Source organism: Coffea arabica, chromosome 7c (genome assembly GCF_036785885.1).
Source record: "Coffea arabica cultivar ET-39 chromosome 7c, Coffea Arabica ET-39 HiFi, whole genome shotgun sequence".
In the NCBI taxonomy this organism is placed as follows: Eukaryota; Viridiplantae; Streptophyta; class Magnoliopsida; order Gentianales; family Rubiaceae; genus Coffea; species Coffea arabica.
Window position 1 is genome coordinate 17,271,168 of NC_092322.1, and position 17,624 is coordinate 17,288,791.

Genomic DNA, 17,624 nt, shown 5'->3' on the forward strand with positions numbered 1-17,624 from the left:
ATTTTAAGTCCTATTTTAGGCTCTTTTTCTTTATTTGTTTTCTAAAATCAAAAACTCACTTTTTTAACATTCATTAATTTTAAAAAATGGGGCGCAACAAATTGTAGTTTTTGGGGGTGATTTTGTAACAATTTCACTTAATTGATATTGATGATATTGTTGTCATCCAAATATTTTTAGTAGACCTGTATACTTTCATTATTGTAATAGTGGAGATTTTTGGACTGGACTAGATCCCATAATTTTTTCAATTCTGGTTTTCCACATTAAAAATTTTGGTGTCCTGCATTTTTTTTTCTGCATTTTATTATTGCTGTTGGCATCGTTCTTGGGTAATTTAATTTATTCTTATTTTAATTAGTATTTGGGAAAAGAGTAATTTGTCTTAAGTTAACTTTGATATTGTGTGCTTGCATCGGTACCCTTTTCCCAACATCACTAGATATGGAAAACCAGAATTCTAGAGGAGGGCATTGACAATAAGTTTGAAGTCCTTAAAACTTGTAACTCTATCCCTATCCCCATCAACAGAGGCAATAATAAGTTGGGAATCTTCAAGAGACAAATCTTGTCCCATATTTTCCACAACTTAAACGGTTCTTTCACGGTCACAAACTTTTCTCCCTGAAAATCCAAAGCTGCAAAAATCACCTGACAGAAGTCTCGGGGTCACCAATTCCAAGGTCCTTGTTCAAATCAAGAAACTTTGTAATGCTTAGCAGTCCAATTTTGTTAGTGTCACCATTTTGCATCATAGGTTTTTATCAAAGAACAAGTGAAAATAAGCATAGCACGTTATGAAATGTGGTGGTTGAGCAAGGATAGAAGTAGCAATTTGGATTCCTGTGGTTACATTTGAATTGATAGTTCATAGCTCAAAAGAGAAGGCACTTGAAGTACGAAATAGATTACGAGAATTCAATTGGTTAACCTGATAAACCGGCCACCTAGGCCCTAGCTAGACTGGATTAATAGTTAACTGAAAAAGTAATGAACTATTAATTTTTCAATGATCTGTCAATTCAATTGTGATTCAGAAAATTGGCGGGTTCAACCACCAATATAATCATTAATTAATATGGCAAATGTTGATCGCAACTCACTTTTTTTTTTTTAAACGAACTCTCATTATTATTTTTAGGGCAAATTATCCAATTGGCCCTTTAACTCTTTGTCTAGGTAAAATTAAGCCCCTCATCTATTTTTTTCTGACTTTAAGCCCTTGAACTTGTAAAACTGATAAAACGTGGCCCTTTTAGCCAGTTTCTCCGGTTTTGCAACCGGAGAACCAATTCACACGAATGCAACTTGCTTCTTCAAAGGGCATTTTTGTCCGCATATTGTAAACAAAAAGCGCACAACTCCTCCACCTTCCCTCCATTTTCCTAACCCAACCCAACTGCAAACTTCACAGCAACAGCCTTACCCATTTTCATCTTCTCCATTTTCATCTTCTCTTGAGGATCTTTGCGGAGGGAGAAGAGCAAGAGAGCAAGAGAGTTAATTCCTACTTGTCGGGTTTAGGTATCATCGACATTGAAGCAACAATGGAGGGGTGGCAAATCAGGCCAGAAAATGAATACTTTGATCCTATCCTCGCTTATGGTATGTATATTGTAACAGCCCCACTTTCCCCTAAGGCGAACCAAAGGGGTTAGCGGACTGCTTGCCCAGCTCTCGCCAGGACTACGGATCAGATTAGAGCTATCCACTTCAATCCGGAACTTACAAACGCGCGTAAACAAATCAAAATAGTAAAATAACCCAGAATAAAAAAATGAAATCCGGAGTCGGCCATGAATAGTAACCGACCCGTCAGAGCCCAACCGAAAAAAAATACTAACAAACATTCACATCTGAACTTTAGCGATTACAAATCAGAATGACATACAAAAACTTTCAAAAGTTAATACATATACACGGTTTGCCAAATCAAAAGAGGAAACGCCCCAAAAGTACACTTAGGGTTTTAATACATGAGGTATACAAAAGATATGTTCAACTAGCTCAATTTGGCAGCCATTTGTCAAATCCAGACCAAAAGGGTTTATTTTCCTGTAAGGAAAACAAAAGGAACAGAAAGGGGTGAGCTTGCGCTCAATGAGGTACCAAACAGATAGCATTAAAATCATGGCATTTCACATTTAACAAATCAGACACACATGTCAGATGTAAAGCAAAGGAACCAATGATTCAAATCAGAAGGATACGGGTGGCTCTCAGGAGCCAAATTTCCAGCGCAGTACTTGATCTAAACCGGTTGACTCTCCGTCAACGCATATAGAACCAACGCGTCCGTAGACCCCTCTTTACACCGAATTCCGTCCACCAAACACCCCTTTACCGGGCCCGCTCACCTCAACCGAACAGAAATGGTAATACTCGAGTATACCCGGAATCAAGGGTCTCAATACCCAAAATCCCCGAACAGACTACCGTGGTTCGTTATCTAATCGTCCAGGCCCTTGCCGGCCCGAGTCGAATAATTTAGCCACAGGATTGAGCTCATAGGTAATAGAAATCCGAACAGATGCAGACACAGATAATAGATTCAGATACAGATACAGGATAGCAGATTCAGATAGCAGATTCAGACGGCAGATTCAGATAGGCACTCAAAATTGGCATATGAACAGATAGAAGAACGAGTGTGATAAAGTACACCCTCGCCTCCATTTTATCAAAACAGTATTTGGCTTCAATAGTCATAAATCAAGTATTCAGATATTCAGATATTTCACATAATGGGTAGCAGGTAGTGGAACACTCACCGGCTCAACTTCAAAAGTTTTCACTTCAGATTGGCCTTAATCGCCAAGAAACCCTAAAATAATCAAAATAAACCAATTGAAGGTTTTACTTCCAGAATCGAGTAAACAGAATGCACATGTAAGACTCGACTACACGTCGTACGCCTTGCCAAATAAATACTAATGCAAGAATGCAAAAACATGATTCCCTTGGAAACGAAAAGGTAGCATGAAGACCTAGGCGCAAACAACCCAAAAGCCTTTCATTCTACCAAAAGGCAAATCCAACTTAAAGGAACCAAACGGCCTAGAAAATCGGGCAGCACTTCCCCTAAATTTCTTACTTTTCCAGCCATTAAGGCTTCATTATATCCTCAAATCAGTCCCAACATCTCACACAAAATTCATCTCATTTCCCAAAAGCCGTTCGCTAGGCTCAAAGTGGTACAAGTACAAAAATTAACTAGGAAACAACCGAAATGAAAGCAAGCCCTAAAAGAGACTCGATAACGAGTCATAAACCAATGCCAACCACAACCCCAATAAGGTTTCATATGCATATATAAGCATCATAGGTAACCAGAAATTAAGAAATGGCTTTAACTTAGGCCTTAACAAAAAAACGTATTTGACCTCATAATGCGGTAATGACACCACTTTCACTACGGTTATCGGATGGGGGTGCAAGACCCACCGTTTCGAAGCTATGAAACAGGGCTACAACAATGTAGAAGGTCACTCAGTCCAGTTCCTAGCTTAACTAGGTCAAAAATGCCAAACACTAAACCAGAATCACCAAAAATAGGTTTATAAATCACCCAATGCTGTAATGAACACAACTCAGTCTATACAAGTCCAAATGCCGAAATTCTAAAGGCATATGTTAGCTAAGACATCCAGCTACATTTCATCAGAAGACACCAACTTCAAAATCCAAACCAATTCCAGTCAAAACAAACGATTACAAGCGCAGTTTTCACATTCTGAGCAACCCAGATCAGCAATAGTAAAATCGACATATCTCACTCTACACTAATCCAAATGACCTGAAATTTTGCAGGCACTTCAAACTCATCAATACCTACAACTTTCATGTTTTGAGAAAAGTCCAATTCGGCCTCTATCTGTGACCTAAAATTTCGGACAGAATGTTCAACCAAGAACCCTAATTTTCCAGAAATTCTTCCAAATTCAAAATTGATTGCAATTTCCTATCATATGCACCTACTAGAGCCAAAGCCCCTTATTACCAACCATCAAAAACAACCACACCATCAAGATCATATGAAACCAGAAAATTCCTCAAAAAATAAAAAACTCAACCAAATCACTTCAAATCAAGAAATAATCCACAATTACTAGCACAATAGCCACCATTAGGCATAAAATAAGCATCATTAGATATAGGAGGGTGTTCATATACCACTTACCAAGTAAACAAGAGAGAGGAAGATGTTGGACACCTTAAGTCTTCAAACAAACTTCACTAAACTACTTACTAGCACCCAAGGGAGGAATTTTATGGAGTGAAATCAAGATCAAATGGTTGGATGATCACATTCAAGCAAAATGGAAGCAAGAATCTTGAAGAATTTTCCTTTCTTCTTAGCTCAAGAAAGTCGGCCACAAGAAGGTAAGAAATGGTAAGTTTTTTTCAATTTTTGTGAGATATTTACTCAAATAGTCAAAAGGTCAAAAAATGAATAGTAACTCTTAAGTTACTTCCAATCCCATGGTGACACTTGGCACCTTAGTAAATGCAATTCAATCCTTTGGTCACCTCTCACATCAATCACCTTACACTCCTTTATTTATCCATTAACACCCGATAAATTTTTCACAGTATCCGGAACTTAACCTAATTGACCGAATTTTTCCGAACTTTTTGCACTAGTGGGTCCCACGTCCTTTCTATATCCGTAATTTTTTCAAAACTACCCAATGCTAGGAAAATCATCTAAAAACTATAATTACTCATAAAATCCACCAAGAAAAATATTCTAAGCCAGAAAATGCAAAAAATTATGCAATTAAGGGGTAATAAACCCTAGGAAAAAATATTAGGATTTTACGGGTTCTCACATATATTCGTTCGAACCTTTAAATGTGAAATAGGTAGCATATTTAGTGGTCAGATGGGTGAAAAGAGTAAAATTTTGGTGGTGGGGGTTACTGAAAGTGACGTGCCAGTGGTCCTAGATGTGGGGGTATGGTGGTGGGCACTAAAGTTTGTTGTTTAAATGTTCAAAAAGTGTAGGGATTGACGAATAATTAGCATTTCATTAAAAGTTGGAACTTTTGTATTGTTTAACTTCGATTTAAGCATTACATTAGGGTTTCCCCTTGATAAAAAGCATGTGAAAAAGAAATTGAAATTTTAATTAATTATATTTGAATTTGAATAGTATATTTATCTGCATTTGTTGTAGCCCAACTTGTATTGAAACAATATATTCATATTGATATGCAGATCCAGAATGTGAAATATTTAGCATAAGATTACACCATGGGGGAAGAATAAATTGGGAAAATTATGTCAGTTATGAGAATGGAGAAGTGGCCTACATAGATATGCGTGATGCTGAACGTATGTCAATTCATGAGTTGAATAAAATGGTTGGAAAAGTTGGTCATCGTAATGCAACCATTTTATACTATTACCTTGAACCAGTTGCAGACATGAGGACTGGTTTGAGAGAATTGTCTACTGATACCCATGTTAGGACATTCTGTGACTGGGCATATAAATTCAAGGTGATGGAAGTGTATTGCCATCATCTGACAGACCCAGAAATTGAAGAACTGAAAAATGCTGTAATAATAGAGTCACCAGACAAGGGGAAAAAGAAAACTGGAGTTGTCATAGAGGAAGTAGATGAGGAAGAATGCATAACTAGATATGTAGGTACTGGGAAGAGTAGTAGAAGGGATTGTATGGTTGGGAATGTAGGGGGTGAAAAAAGAGCAAAAAACAGTCAAAGGGATAGTAATGTTAGGCCAGTAGAAGGTGTAGATACGTTTGAAAAGGTAGGGGGTGCAAAAACAGCAAAAAGCACTCATGCAGCTAGTAATGTTAGGACAGAAGAGGGTGTTCATGAAGCTGACTATGGTGGTGGTGAACACGAAGGTGAACATGAAGCTGAGGGTGAACATGAAGCTGACTATGGTGGTGAACAGCAAGGTGAACATGAAGCAGAGGGTGAAAACATAGATGATGAATCTGAATCACAAGTAGAGGAAGAAAATGATAGATTCAGTGGTGTCAATGACTATGGTGGTGAAGAGATTATGCTGCACATTTTGAATTCGAATGCTGATGGTTGTGGTGAAACTTCACAGCAACAGCAGAGAGATGAAACAACTGACCAGACGCAATATTCAGAACAGGAGAATGTTTGTGGAAGGCAAACAGAAACTGACCTGGAAACACAACAGCAAGGTGCGAGAAAGAAACAAGTTAGGAGAAAGAGAACCAGATCAGCAGAACAAACTAGCCAGGCACCAGAGGATATAGATTCACTCCAACAAGATTACATCCCTGATCACCTGAGCAGTGACAATGACTCTTCAGATGATGAATTCAAAGGGAGATACAAGGACTTTGTCCTAGAGAAATTCCTCAGGGATCCCAAATTCGAGATTGGGATGAAGTTTGAGTCAAGAGCACAATTCAAATCTGTTGTGACCGAGTATGGGATTAGGATGGGTAAACCTGTTTGGACTAGTAAAAATGAGCCCACCAGGGTGAGGGCCAAGTGCAGGGAACCATGTAAATGGTTTGTATTTGCTTCAATAGAAAAGGCTCTGGGCACAAAGGATTTGGTAGTAAAGAGTCTGCATGATGTCCATGAAACATGCAGCCATGCATGGAAAAATAAGAATATTACAGCCAAGTGGCTGTCTGACAGGTATGTAGAGAGGATAAGATCAAATAACAATCTGCCAACAAGAGAGTTAAGGCAAACAGTCCATGAAGACTACCAGGCAGAAGTATCTAAGCATGTTGCAGCTAAGGCGAAGACACTAGCTATAGAGAAGATCAAGGGGTCAGCTGAGTCACAATACAAGAAAATATGGCAATATTGTGAAGAAATTAAAAGGACTCATCCTGGCAGTACAATGGAGGTTATGTTCACTCCATTTAGAGAATCTGGATGTAATCCAAGGTTCATGAGGATGTACTGCTGCCTTGGCCCACTGAAGAAAGGCTTTAAAGATGGGTGCAGACCTATTTTGTGTTTGGATAGATGTCATATTAAAGGTAGGTACCCAGGCCAGCTGTTGACAGCTATTGCAGTGGATCCCAACAACGGCTTTTGGCCAGTTGCATGGGCAGCTGTTGAAAAAGAGGCCACGGAGCAATGGAGATGGTTCCTAACCCTCTTGAGTGGCGACCTGGAAATACAGAACCAGGGACATTATACTTTCATCTCCGACCAGCAGAAGGTAAAAGCTTAATGAGAGATCTAAAACTTTTATTCTATGGTTTTATAGCAGATTTTAAGCCCCTGAACTTTTAGTGTAGGTAAAAACAAGCTCCTTAACTTTTAGTGTAGGTAAAAACAAGCCCCTGAACTTTTAATATAGCATACTTGTTGCCCTCAAACTAACCACTTGGCTTAGATATCTAACTTATACCTGTTGTGATATTTTTTGTAGGGACTAGACAGAGCACTTGCAGAGGTTCTACCAAATTCTGAACACAGATATTGTGTTCAACACATGTATAGGAATTTCAAGAAGAAACATCCAGGATTAGGTTTAAAGGATCGATTGTGGCATATAGCAAGCACCACAACAGTGGAACATTTCAACCAGGCCTTGGATGACCTTGAAGCCTATGACCAAGAAGCACATGCATGGGTGAAGAAGGGACCACACCCTCAACATTGGTGTAAGGCCTTTTTTTCCAAACATACACAGTGTGATATGTTGGTTAATAATCTGTGTGAATCATTTAATGCCCATATTTTAGAGGCTAGGGACCAGCCTATTATTTCTATGATGGAGGCTATTAGGGAATACCTCATGGAAAGGATCCAAAAGAGAAGGGCAGCAATGGAAAAATACAAGTTAGATGGTGGACCACTCATTAGATCGATTGTGGAAGAAAGGGTCAAACGTGCAGCACAATGGGAAATAACATGGAATTCAAGCTCAGGTTATCAAGCAAAAGGGCCACGGGGAGCCCAATTTGCTGTTGACCTTGACAAAAATGAGTGCACCTGCAATCTGTGGGCCTTGAGTGGCATTCCATGTTCCCATGCAATTGCTGCTCTACATAGAGCTAAAAAGGATCCCTACAAAATGTTGGCTAATTGCTATCATAGGGAGGTATTTTTTACCATCTATGATAATGTGTTGCAGCCTATTAATGGAGATATTCAGTGGCCACAGTCAGACATGCTGGAGTTGGATCCACCAGCAAGTGTCACTCAACCTGGTAGGCCAAAGAAAGCTAGAAAGAGAGATGTTACAGAAGGAAAAGATCATGGCAAAAGGTTACGAAAGAGGGTTGTAATCCACTGTAGAAAGTGTGGAGGGACTGGACATAATGCTAAAACTTGCAGGAATCCTCCTAAGTCATCTACTGAACAGCAACCTTCTCAACAACCAGCACCTACTGGACAACCTTCTCAACAGCAGCAGCATGAAGCACCAACAAAAAGACGACGTGTGCGTTTGCACTTCATTATAACTTTCAGCCTGTTTGTGACCTTTTTTTGAGATCTGAAATGCTTTTTTTAATTTGTAGGTAAGCAAGAATCAGGGACAAAGAAATCAGTCCCAGCCTTCTCAGCAGCCACCAACACAGCAACCTCAGTCCCAGCCTTCTCAACAGCAGCCAACACAGTAACCTCAGTCCCAGCCTTCTCAGCAGCAGCCAACACATCAACCTCAGTCCCAACAATCCACCTCAAGGCCAGCAGTTCATAGGAACAAGAGAAGTACATCAAAAAGGCCACTGACAGAAGCAGACAAAGGTTTTATTAATCTCAACTATGCTTATTTGGGTAAAGATCCACCTTTCAATGTTGGAAACTGGCAGGGAAGAGGTGGAGGAAGAGGAAGAGGCAGGGGAAGGGGAAGAGGAAAGGGTCCATCTGGAACAAGTTCTTGAAGTATTGCTGGACCTGCAAATATTTTTGTGTGATTTTGTTGACTGTAAATGGATGTAACTAGAATGTTGAAACTATAAATGATATTTTTTTGAATAGGCTTTTGTGGGGAATCAAAGCATGTGCCTGTGCTTGGTATCTAGTTAGATGGACACAGGTCACTGCTTTTTGTGTATTTGTCTGTTTCCTATGACAGTGATTGTTGACTGTATTTACAGGCAAATACCATTGTAATTTCCTTTTGCTAATTATATTCTAATGTTATGCAGTTGCTCTCTTATATTTGTATGGTTTGGTATAGCAGTTTTTGTTGACTAGATAAATCAAATAAATCCAACAAAGCCCATGACATGCGAATTGGGATAAATAATTCTCATCACATTACTTGCCGAAAATTACAGTTAGCATTGATTGGGTTCAACCATACTTTCACACTAATATGTGGGTACAACAAAGACTTGTTTAAGCTAAACAATACAATATACTTCTCCCTAACCATCTGCATCATACACCATAGATCCATTTGCTCCATCCATGGTTCTCAAAACTGACAGTTCCCCTATCCAATATGTTACACTTACACACTGCCCTTCATGTATCCTCTTCAATTTGCATAATCCCATTACATTTATTCCCAATTTGGAGCATCCCAAGAGAGACTCCACCTGCAATTTTTTTCTCTGTAAGCACCATTATTACAGCAACCAACCAACTTACCACAAAAACCCTTACAAGCAACTTGTTCAACCATTTTTGCCACCGCAGCTGCTTCTTTGTTTCTCTCAATTTTGCCTTCAACTTGGCAGCTTTTGCCTCGGATCTCGCGGCTGCAGTTTCAAATTCGTCTTTTTGCTCTTCTGTTGCATTGATCCTTCTTAGAAGGCCTGGTATCACCTCAATAGAACGACGGCACATCTCGTCGTCAATCCAATTCCAATACCCGCAGCCACCAATTTCTTCTGAGCAAATGGCGTACCTTCTTCCTGGATTTCTATCAGTCCAAGAAGTAATCATCTTCGTGACTTTACCGCAACGACAAGTAGGAAGCAGAGGGCCGCGATATTTGCGCATTTTTTCCTTCCCTTCACAAAGCTTTTACCTTCTCCCCTTTTTTTTTCCTTTCAGACTGCTCTCTTGCTTCAATGTCGATGATTTTCTGGCCTGATTTGCCACTCCTTGTTGCTTCAATGTCGATGATACCCAAAGCCGACAGTGCTGATTCTCTCTTGCTCTTCTCCCTCCGCAAAGATCCTTAAGGGAAAATGAAAATGGGTAAGCAAAATGTAGGAAACCTTTTCTCTTGCCACTCCATTGTTGCTTCCATTGTTGCTGTGAAGTAGGGTTGGGATAGAAAAATGGAGGGAGGGAGGAGTTGTGCGCTTTTTGTTTACAATATGCGGACAAAAATGCCCTTTGAAGAAGCAAGTTGCATTCGTGTGAATTGGTTCTCCGGTTGCAAAACCGGAGAAATTGGCTAAAAGGGCCACGTTTTATCAGTTTTACAAGTTCAAGGGCTTAAAGTCAGAAAAAAATAGATGAGTGGCTTAATTTTACCTAGACAAAGAGTTAAAGGGCCAATTGGATAATTTGCCCTTATTTTTATCATACGATTTTTATTTATTAGACTATGATATAAAAAGATGATGAGAGTGCCATTATAAAAGAGTAGATGGTGATTAATATTTATTATTATTATTTATTTTCAATGTATTATTTTATTATATCACATGTTTAAGGAATCGTGACAGGTATGATTGGTTTAGATTTGATTAGGTGTGATTAGTATAGCACATGTAAAATGTGGATGTACGCTTATAAGGGCATATGTATTTTGTGCATTGATACGGTATACACGAATAAAATTTATAAATACAACAAAATTATGTAAACGTGTACCATGTAATATAAAAGTTATAACAACTAGATAATCGCACGAAGTTACCGTCCATACCGGCCTCTGAACCTGGTTCAACCAATAAACCCATTGTTGAACCGACGGCCTTTTCGGATTGATGTCCGTAAAATTATCCTTATGTGTTCCCATCATTTACCCTTTTCTTTTCCTTCCGCTAAAACTCCAAAATGAGCAGCCAAAGCTATCTGCAAAAACTACCTTTAACGTTAAACCCCTCTATCCTTTCTCCCTCCCGATCTTCGCCAGCATCTCTCCAAATAAACCTTCTTCAATCTCACCAAAAACCAACACAGAATAAGTTGAATGGCTGTAATAACTCTTGTTCTTCCTTGTTACCTGCTGCTGTAGGAGGTTCTTCTTCTGGGATTTTGTCTGCAATCGGGAGAGCAATTGAGGAAGAAGAAGAGTACAGAAAAGCCAGGGCTGAGGTTCACAAGAAGAGTGTGGATTTGGAGGGGTATTCAGTCGAAGGGATTTCAATTGGTGGTCATGAAACTTGTGTTGTTGTTCCTCAACTCAAGGCCGCTTTTGACATTGGGAGGTGCCCTTCTAGAGCTGTTCATCAGAACTTCTTGTTTATCACTCATGCCCATCTTGATCACATTGTAAGCTCTTTGCTTCTTCTTCTTCTTCTTCATTTTTGGTTTGTTTCAATTGAGTTGCTGCAATGATCCTTGCTTGATTGAAATCTCATTTCAGTTATGATTGGGATTTTCTTTTTGAAAATTTTTATCTTGTTTCTTTTTATTTATTTATTTATTTTTGTGAAAATGAGGTGCTTGGATTGCTATTTAGCAATCAGGTGCATATTTATCTTAACGGGCGTTTCCGTTGATTTTGCGACAGAGTATACTGACAACTTCTGGTGATAATGTTCATATCTACTTAATAATAATTTTAATCCTAAATATGTTTAATAATTTGAAGTTCAACTGGTAGTGAGGAGGGGAATATATTTTTATTTTACGTCTAGCTGAATATGCTTGAGCAAATATTTTAGTTTGTATAATAATGACATGTTGGAGGAGGACTAGTAGATTTGGATTGTGCCGCACAGCAGTTGATGGTTTGTAATATTTGATAATAGTATTTGTTGACACTGAATTTTATCTGTTTATACTTTGATTTAAATTAAGAGTTTTTGCAGTTTCTACTGATTTAGAGTGGACTTCCAACGTATGTGACTGCTCGTGGTCTTTACATTATGAAACTTCCAATGGTTTTTTTTCCACATTGTATTAAATAAGATGAGGAGAAGTTATTTGATATTCACCTTCTATATGTTCATATTCTTATTATATCTTATCTTTTTTTACTTGGTTGATGTTAAGAGGACTTTTTGCAATTTTACTGAATTAGGGTGGACTTCCAATGTATGTGGCTACTCGCGGTCTTTACAGCTTGAAACCTCCAACTATTTTTGTTCCACCTTGTATTAAAGAAGATGTCGAGAAGTTATTTGATATTCACAGGGCCATGAGTAATGTAGAACTCAACCTTGATTTGGTTGCTCTGGATATAGGTATGCATTCCCTTCTGATACAGTTTCTTTCGTTCTTTGCTTGATATCTCATAGTCCGTAGCATGATTCCTAAGTTTATGATCAGGGGAAACTTATGAAATGCGGAATGATCTTGTTGTGCGGCCATTTAAAACTCATCATGTCATACCCAGCCAGGTAATAGTGCAAAACTTTCTTTTTGTTTTCCCCTTTTCTTTAATTACCTTGTTTCTTTGTATCATCAGAAGCATCCATTTTGCACAATCTACTAGGGTACACTTGTGTGGATGTTGGGGATAAAGTTTGGAAAATTATAGGTAGATGATACTGACCTTTCCTGAGGTTCACTGCTATTCCAGATACCTCCCTGTGGTTCTTGAATTAACACCAACCTTTCTTGCTAGAAACATCAACTAAATGGCATTAAGTTTTCTGATCGAGACACTTACAGTCCTCTCATTTTGGTGTCACCCTTTCAGCAGCCGCTTTCTCTTCACTCTTATCAAATCCCTTCCCATTTTCTCTGTCAACCCAAAGTGTCCTTTCCTCCTACTCGTTTCCCACCTCACCAACGTTTCCCTTTCTGAATTTACCTCATCCACCCTCTGCACTTCCTCTTGCTATTCCAGTGTCTCGGGTGCCTCCCCACCATCTGATTTCCAAATGCCTAAAAATAATATATTCATGTCTGCTGATTTGTTCAACTTCAGATCATCCCATCTACTACTACAATGACTCGACATCAAGCACATAGATTTAGAAAAACTTGGATATATTTATTTGCCAATACTTCTCCTATATATATATATATATATATATATATTTAGATATCTTTAACTGAGACTGAGAATTGGGTTGATGATGAAGGGAAAATGCCTTTGGGTAGACTCCAGTTTTGATAAAACTGGGTTCTATGAACATATAGAATAATTTGGTGATTTTGATATGTTCTCCTTTTGTATTTAGTGTGATCATGTTGGGTTCTAGTTCAAAATGTTCCAGTTTTATCCATTAGTTTTTTGCAAATCATTTGCATCAACTGACAGTGGGACTTCATAGGGTCAGATTATTTTGGTTTTTTATTTTGGGCAGGGGCGGAGTTGCTGACTTTTGATGGAGTTTTTTTTTTTTTTTTTATGGGGTGGTTCAGCTCTCACTTTGGGTGACTAGGTTTCTGCAAATTTGGCAGGCTGTTACATATTGCCTGGGGAGATGAAGGATATTGAAGAGGAAATGTAAAGCAAGCATGGAAGAAACTAGAGAACAGTAAAATGGAAAAAGAACTTGTTAGGATTTTGTTTTTTTGTTGACTGTGGAAGGGCAGTTATGATGAACCAATACCTCAATTTCTGCATGTAATTAATTTTTACTCATTGCTATTTACTGAAATTGGTGGCAAGAGTAGTTAGTTGAAGCTGAAGTGAATCTGAAAAGAGGCAATAGTCATTCTGGGAACCACTACAGAAGGACGATTAAACCACAAGGAGGTTGGTCTGATTTACCAACAATTTAATAGATACTTTTAAGGTTAATGTTAATGTAAAACTGTTGAAAATCCTATAGAAATTGTGGGTGACCAAGAGCTTGGGTGAGTGAAACTAAGACATGCTCGATTTGCTTGCCAACTTTTGCCCTGAGGTTGAAATTGCTCTTAATGCTGCATCATTCTGGCTGCTGCTTATGCGTACAGGGTTATGTTGTTTACTCTGTTAGAAAGAAGCTGAGGAAACAATATATGCACCTAAAGGGAAAGCAGATTGAGAAACTGAAGAAGTCTGGTGTTGAGGTTTGCGAAATGAAAACTGCTTGCAATATATACATTTTTCTTTAATTTCATCTTAGACAGGCTGCCATTAGAGTTTTCCTCCCCCTTGTCTAATGTGAGATACATTTTTCAGATCACAGATACTATCTTGTGCCCTGAAGTGGCCTTCACTGGAGACACAAAGTCTGATGTTTTCCTTGATCCACGCAATGCTGATGCATTGAGGGCAAAGATCCTTATAACTGAGGTCAAGCCTTTTGCTTTTAGCAATCACATGATGCATCTTTATGAGATCTCTTTAAAGGTGTTACCAACTTATGTCTCTGTAAAGACCTCCTGTGTCTCTTAGGATTTTCTAATAAATGTCAAAAATGAACATTCTCTTTCTAAAGTTTTAGCTACTGAACTGATTTTCTTGTAGTTGTCCTCACCCTGTACTCCTAAAGGATTCATATTTATTGCTCTATGTGATGATCATGGTAAAATGTGGATTTTGATATCTGTCCTTAGTAGATTTAATATTTTATTGAAGGAAATGAATAATCTCTAAGTCTTCAATGTCTCTTTTAAGTCATATACCTATTTTCGAGCAAAGATGAACTTTTCATATTTCGGCTTTTAAAGTTGGTCCAAGTGTGAGCATGGCTAGTCTGTGTCAGATAGCAAGAAAATTTCTATCCTATATTCTTAAGACCTCTACCACATGCGTCTCGTTCTTCCAGATTGAGGAAATGCATGAATGGGTTGAATACATAGCAATGTAGATCAGAGGTGGTTGCCTTTCCATATCTCTAAATGAAATATTAGATTCTTTACATTTTCTATTATCTATGAGATACAGTCTCTGTTTCATAATATATGATCAAGTTTGCTTGAGATCAGAACCATTTATACTTTAGAACCCTCTGGAACTTAACTTTACCTGCTGTGAGAGATGACTTGAAAACTTTGACGTTTAGTCAAAAGCCTTGCTTCCTGTTTGTTATTATTGTATAATTTTATTTCAATGATATTTCTGATATACTAAAAATTTCTGTTCTGGACAGGCTACCTTTTTGGATGAGAGTGTCACTGTTGAACATGCACGTGATCACGGTCATACACACCTATTTGAGGTACTTGAGTATGAAGCAACTGGTCTACAAAATTATGCCATTATGATTTACATTGTAGTCCATCTGAAGCAGATGCAGATGATAGTACACATGATAAGTAACCATGTTATGAAAGTATATCTGAAAGCTTGTTTGGGGTACAAATGGGTTCTGTATTAGTTATATTGTTTACCATTGGAAATGCAGATTATGGAGCATGCCCAGTGGATTAGGAGCAAAGCAGTAATATTGACTCATTTCTCTCCCCGCTACAACATTGAGGTACGTGATGCAGTTTGTTGTTATGATCTGTTTATCGCAATATATTTTTAGAAGTTTTTGTTGGCTTCTTGTAGTTGATTGCTAATCATGTTGAATTTGTCCTCTATTATCGTTTTTTTTTTTTGTTTCCTTTTTCCACTTGACTCTTTTATTCTGCTTTTGTGCCTTCCCTTTAGATTTTGGCCTTTCTTCATTTGAGATTTTTTAGATAGTTTGTTATGAATGAAGAACGAGGAGCAGGGATTTGGAGTCTGGATGCATATAATTCTTTTACTATAATCACCAAACAGACAAATCACTGGAAAAATTAAAAAAGACAAACGATGAAAAAAACCATAGACAGCTGGTAATATGTCTCAGCCAAAAAAGTGTTCCTGGCAAGGGTTCAAGTCTTATGTTGTTTGATGTGTCAATTTCAGGACATCCGCCAAGCTGTATCAAGATTGCAGTCAAAGGTCTCAGCAAAAGTAATTGCTCTAACGGAGGGTTTTAAATCAAAGTATTCGTAGATGGGAGCTGTATTACTCTCTACAATGATCTGTTGTTTGTAATTGTTATTTAGTTTTCACTATCTTTGTTTGCAACAATTTGTTGTAGTCTCCACCTGTGCGTGCGTATGTAAATTTTCAGGTGATTCTGTAGATATATTGGATAAGCTTTTGTAGAAGGAGCTTCTAGAGCAACGTTTAGGGAATGGTAGGGTTATGGATCACAGGTTTTCAGAGTCAAATTTGGCACAGTAGATCAACTTTCCACATTTGATTTCCTGGACGCTCTCTTTAAATGCTCTTGAATTCAACAATGCAGCGCCCTAGAGTTTTTTTTTTCCTTCTGTTTCTTTTTCTTTGAATAACCTTGCGATCTTACAAGTGCCTTTTTGAAGGAAATGAAACTAATATACTACTTAGAAGTTATAGTTATAATATGTACATCCCCCGGTTCATGTCCTGGACCATGCCAAATTTGCAGCAAAAGAAGGGATATTTTCATGCTTGATTGTTTAAGAATGAAATGCAGCTTTACTGGAATAGACGCTACTGCTCCATATCTTAAAATGTACAGAAAGTTAATCTTGCCGATCTCATTTGTTTGATCACTTGGTTGCTTTGGGATATTTTTCTAGATAGGCTAAGCTCTCTACTAAGAGTGCAAATGAGTCGAGTCAAGTCGAATTTTGGTTTAATCAAACCGAGCTTCTAGTTAATTTTATGAAGTTCGAGCTCGAGCTCAACGAGTTCAAAATATTAAGCTCAAGCTCGAGATTAAAAAATAAAAAATTATTATTATTTTATTTTTAAAAAATAAAAATAATTATTTTATTTTTAAAAATGAATAAAATAATAATTTTTTCTAACAAATAATAAAACATTAGGGATATATATGTAATTTTACTATTAAAATAAAAATATATATATACATATATAATCGAACTCGCGAGCCAATGAACTTAATGTTTTTAAGCTCAAGCTCGACTTGATTAGCTCGAACTCGTATTCGAATCGATCGCGATCGACTTATGAGCGGTTTGATTCGTGGACTGCCCTACCCTCTAGCCAAATACAGCAGGAAGTGACAACGAGAAAGTATGTTGGAATCTTGTCCTTGACTCCACACATCATATCAACTTCTTTTTTACTCAGTTAACATCAATCTCCCCACAGGGTCTATCATGGGTGACCAATTTGTTTTTTGTTCATGATATCCTATCTGACTAGTCCAATGCCAACCTTCTTTAGAGGCTTATTCTGGCAGACTTTGGTATGCAATTGTTGTTTCTCCCCTTCACTGCAACAAGAAAGTAGTATCCTTTGACAACCTTTGACAGTATAAATATGCTTCAACTGAAAAGTCAGAAGTACAAGTTTTTCCGATGAAGTCGACCTTTGATCAGTTATTTTCTCAACAGAAACACGCTTCAATCCTCCCTCCCTAGTGATATTTACAGAAAGTATTTGACATCTAGATGACTCGAGTCTTGTAGCAATCAGGGAGGGACTCCCACTAAGTTGGTCTGTGATGCTTTGAAAAGAAATTATGTTCTGAGATGTTGCTTGCTGCAAGTTTTAGGTGTATATTACACAAATTATGAACGATATATGTTTTTCAACTCTTGTGAAACGTGGCGTCAAGTACTATTCAATTTGGTGACGGTGCTGTTTTTGGGGGTGTTTGTGAAAAATTTTACTGTAACAAAGTTT

General features: G+C 37.9%; 1 protein-coding gene across 2 annotated transcripts; it reads left to right on the top strand.

Moving 5' to 3' along the window:
* The first annotated feature begins 10,882 nt into the window (after positions 1–10,882).
* Positions 10,883–16,254, top strand: LOC113697917 (tRNase Z TRZ2, chloroplastic). Of its 2 annotated transcripts, none has more exons than XM_027217533.2 (8): positions 10,883–11,389; positions 12,144–12,306; positions 12,392–12,462; positions 13,976–14,071; positions 14,184–14,354; positions 15,097–15,165; positions 15,352–15,426; positions 15,846–16,254. In XM_027217533.2, the coding sequence occupies exons 1-8, from the start codon at positions 10,952–10,954 to the stop codon at positions 15,933–15,935; spliced, it is 1,173 nt and encodes a 390-aa protein (XP_027073334.1). In that variant the 5' UTR covers positions 10,883–10,951; the 3' UTR covers positions 15,936–16,254. The 2 variants fall into 2 exon arrangements, with proteins under 2 accessions (XP_027073334.1, XP_027073335.1); XM_027217534.2 differs by having other exon boundaries at positions 10,889–11,389; positions 14,184–14,297.
* Positions 16,255–17,624: the final 1,370 nt, after the last annotated feature.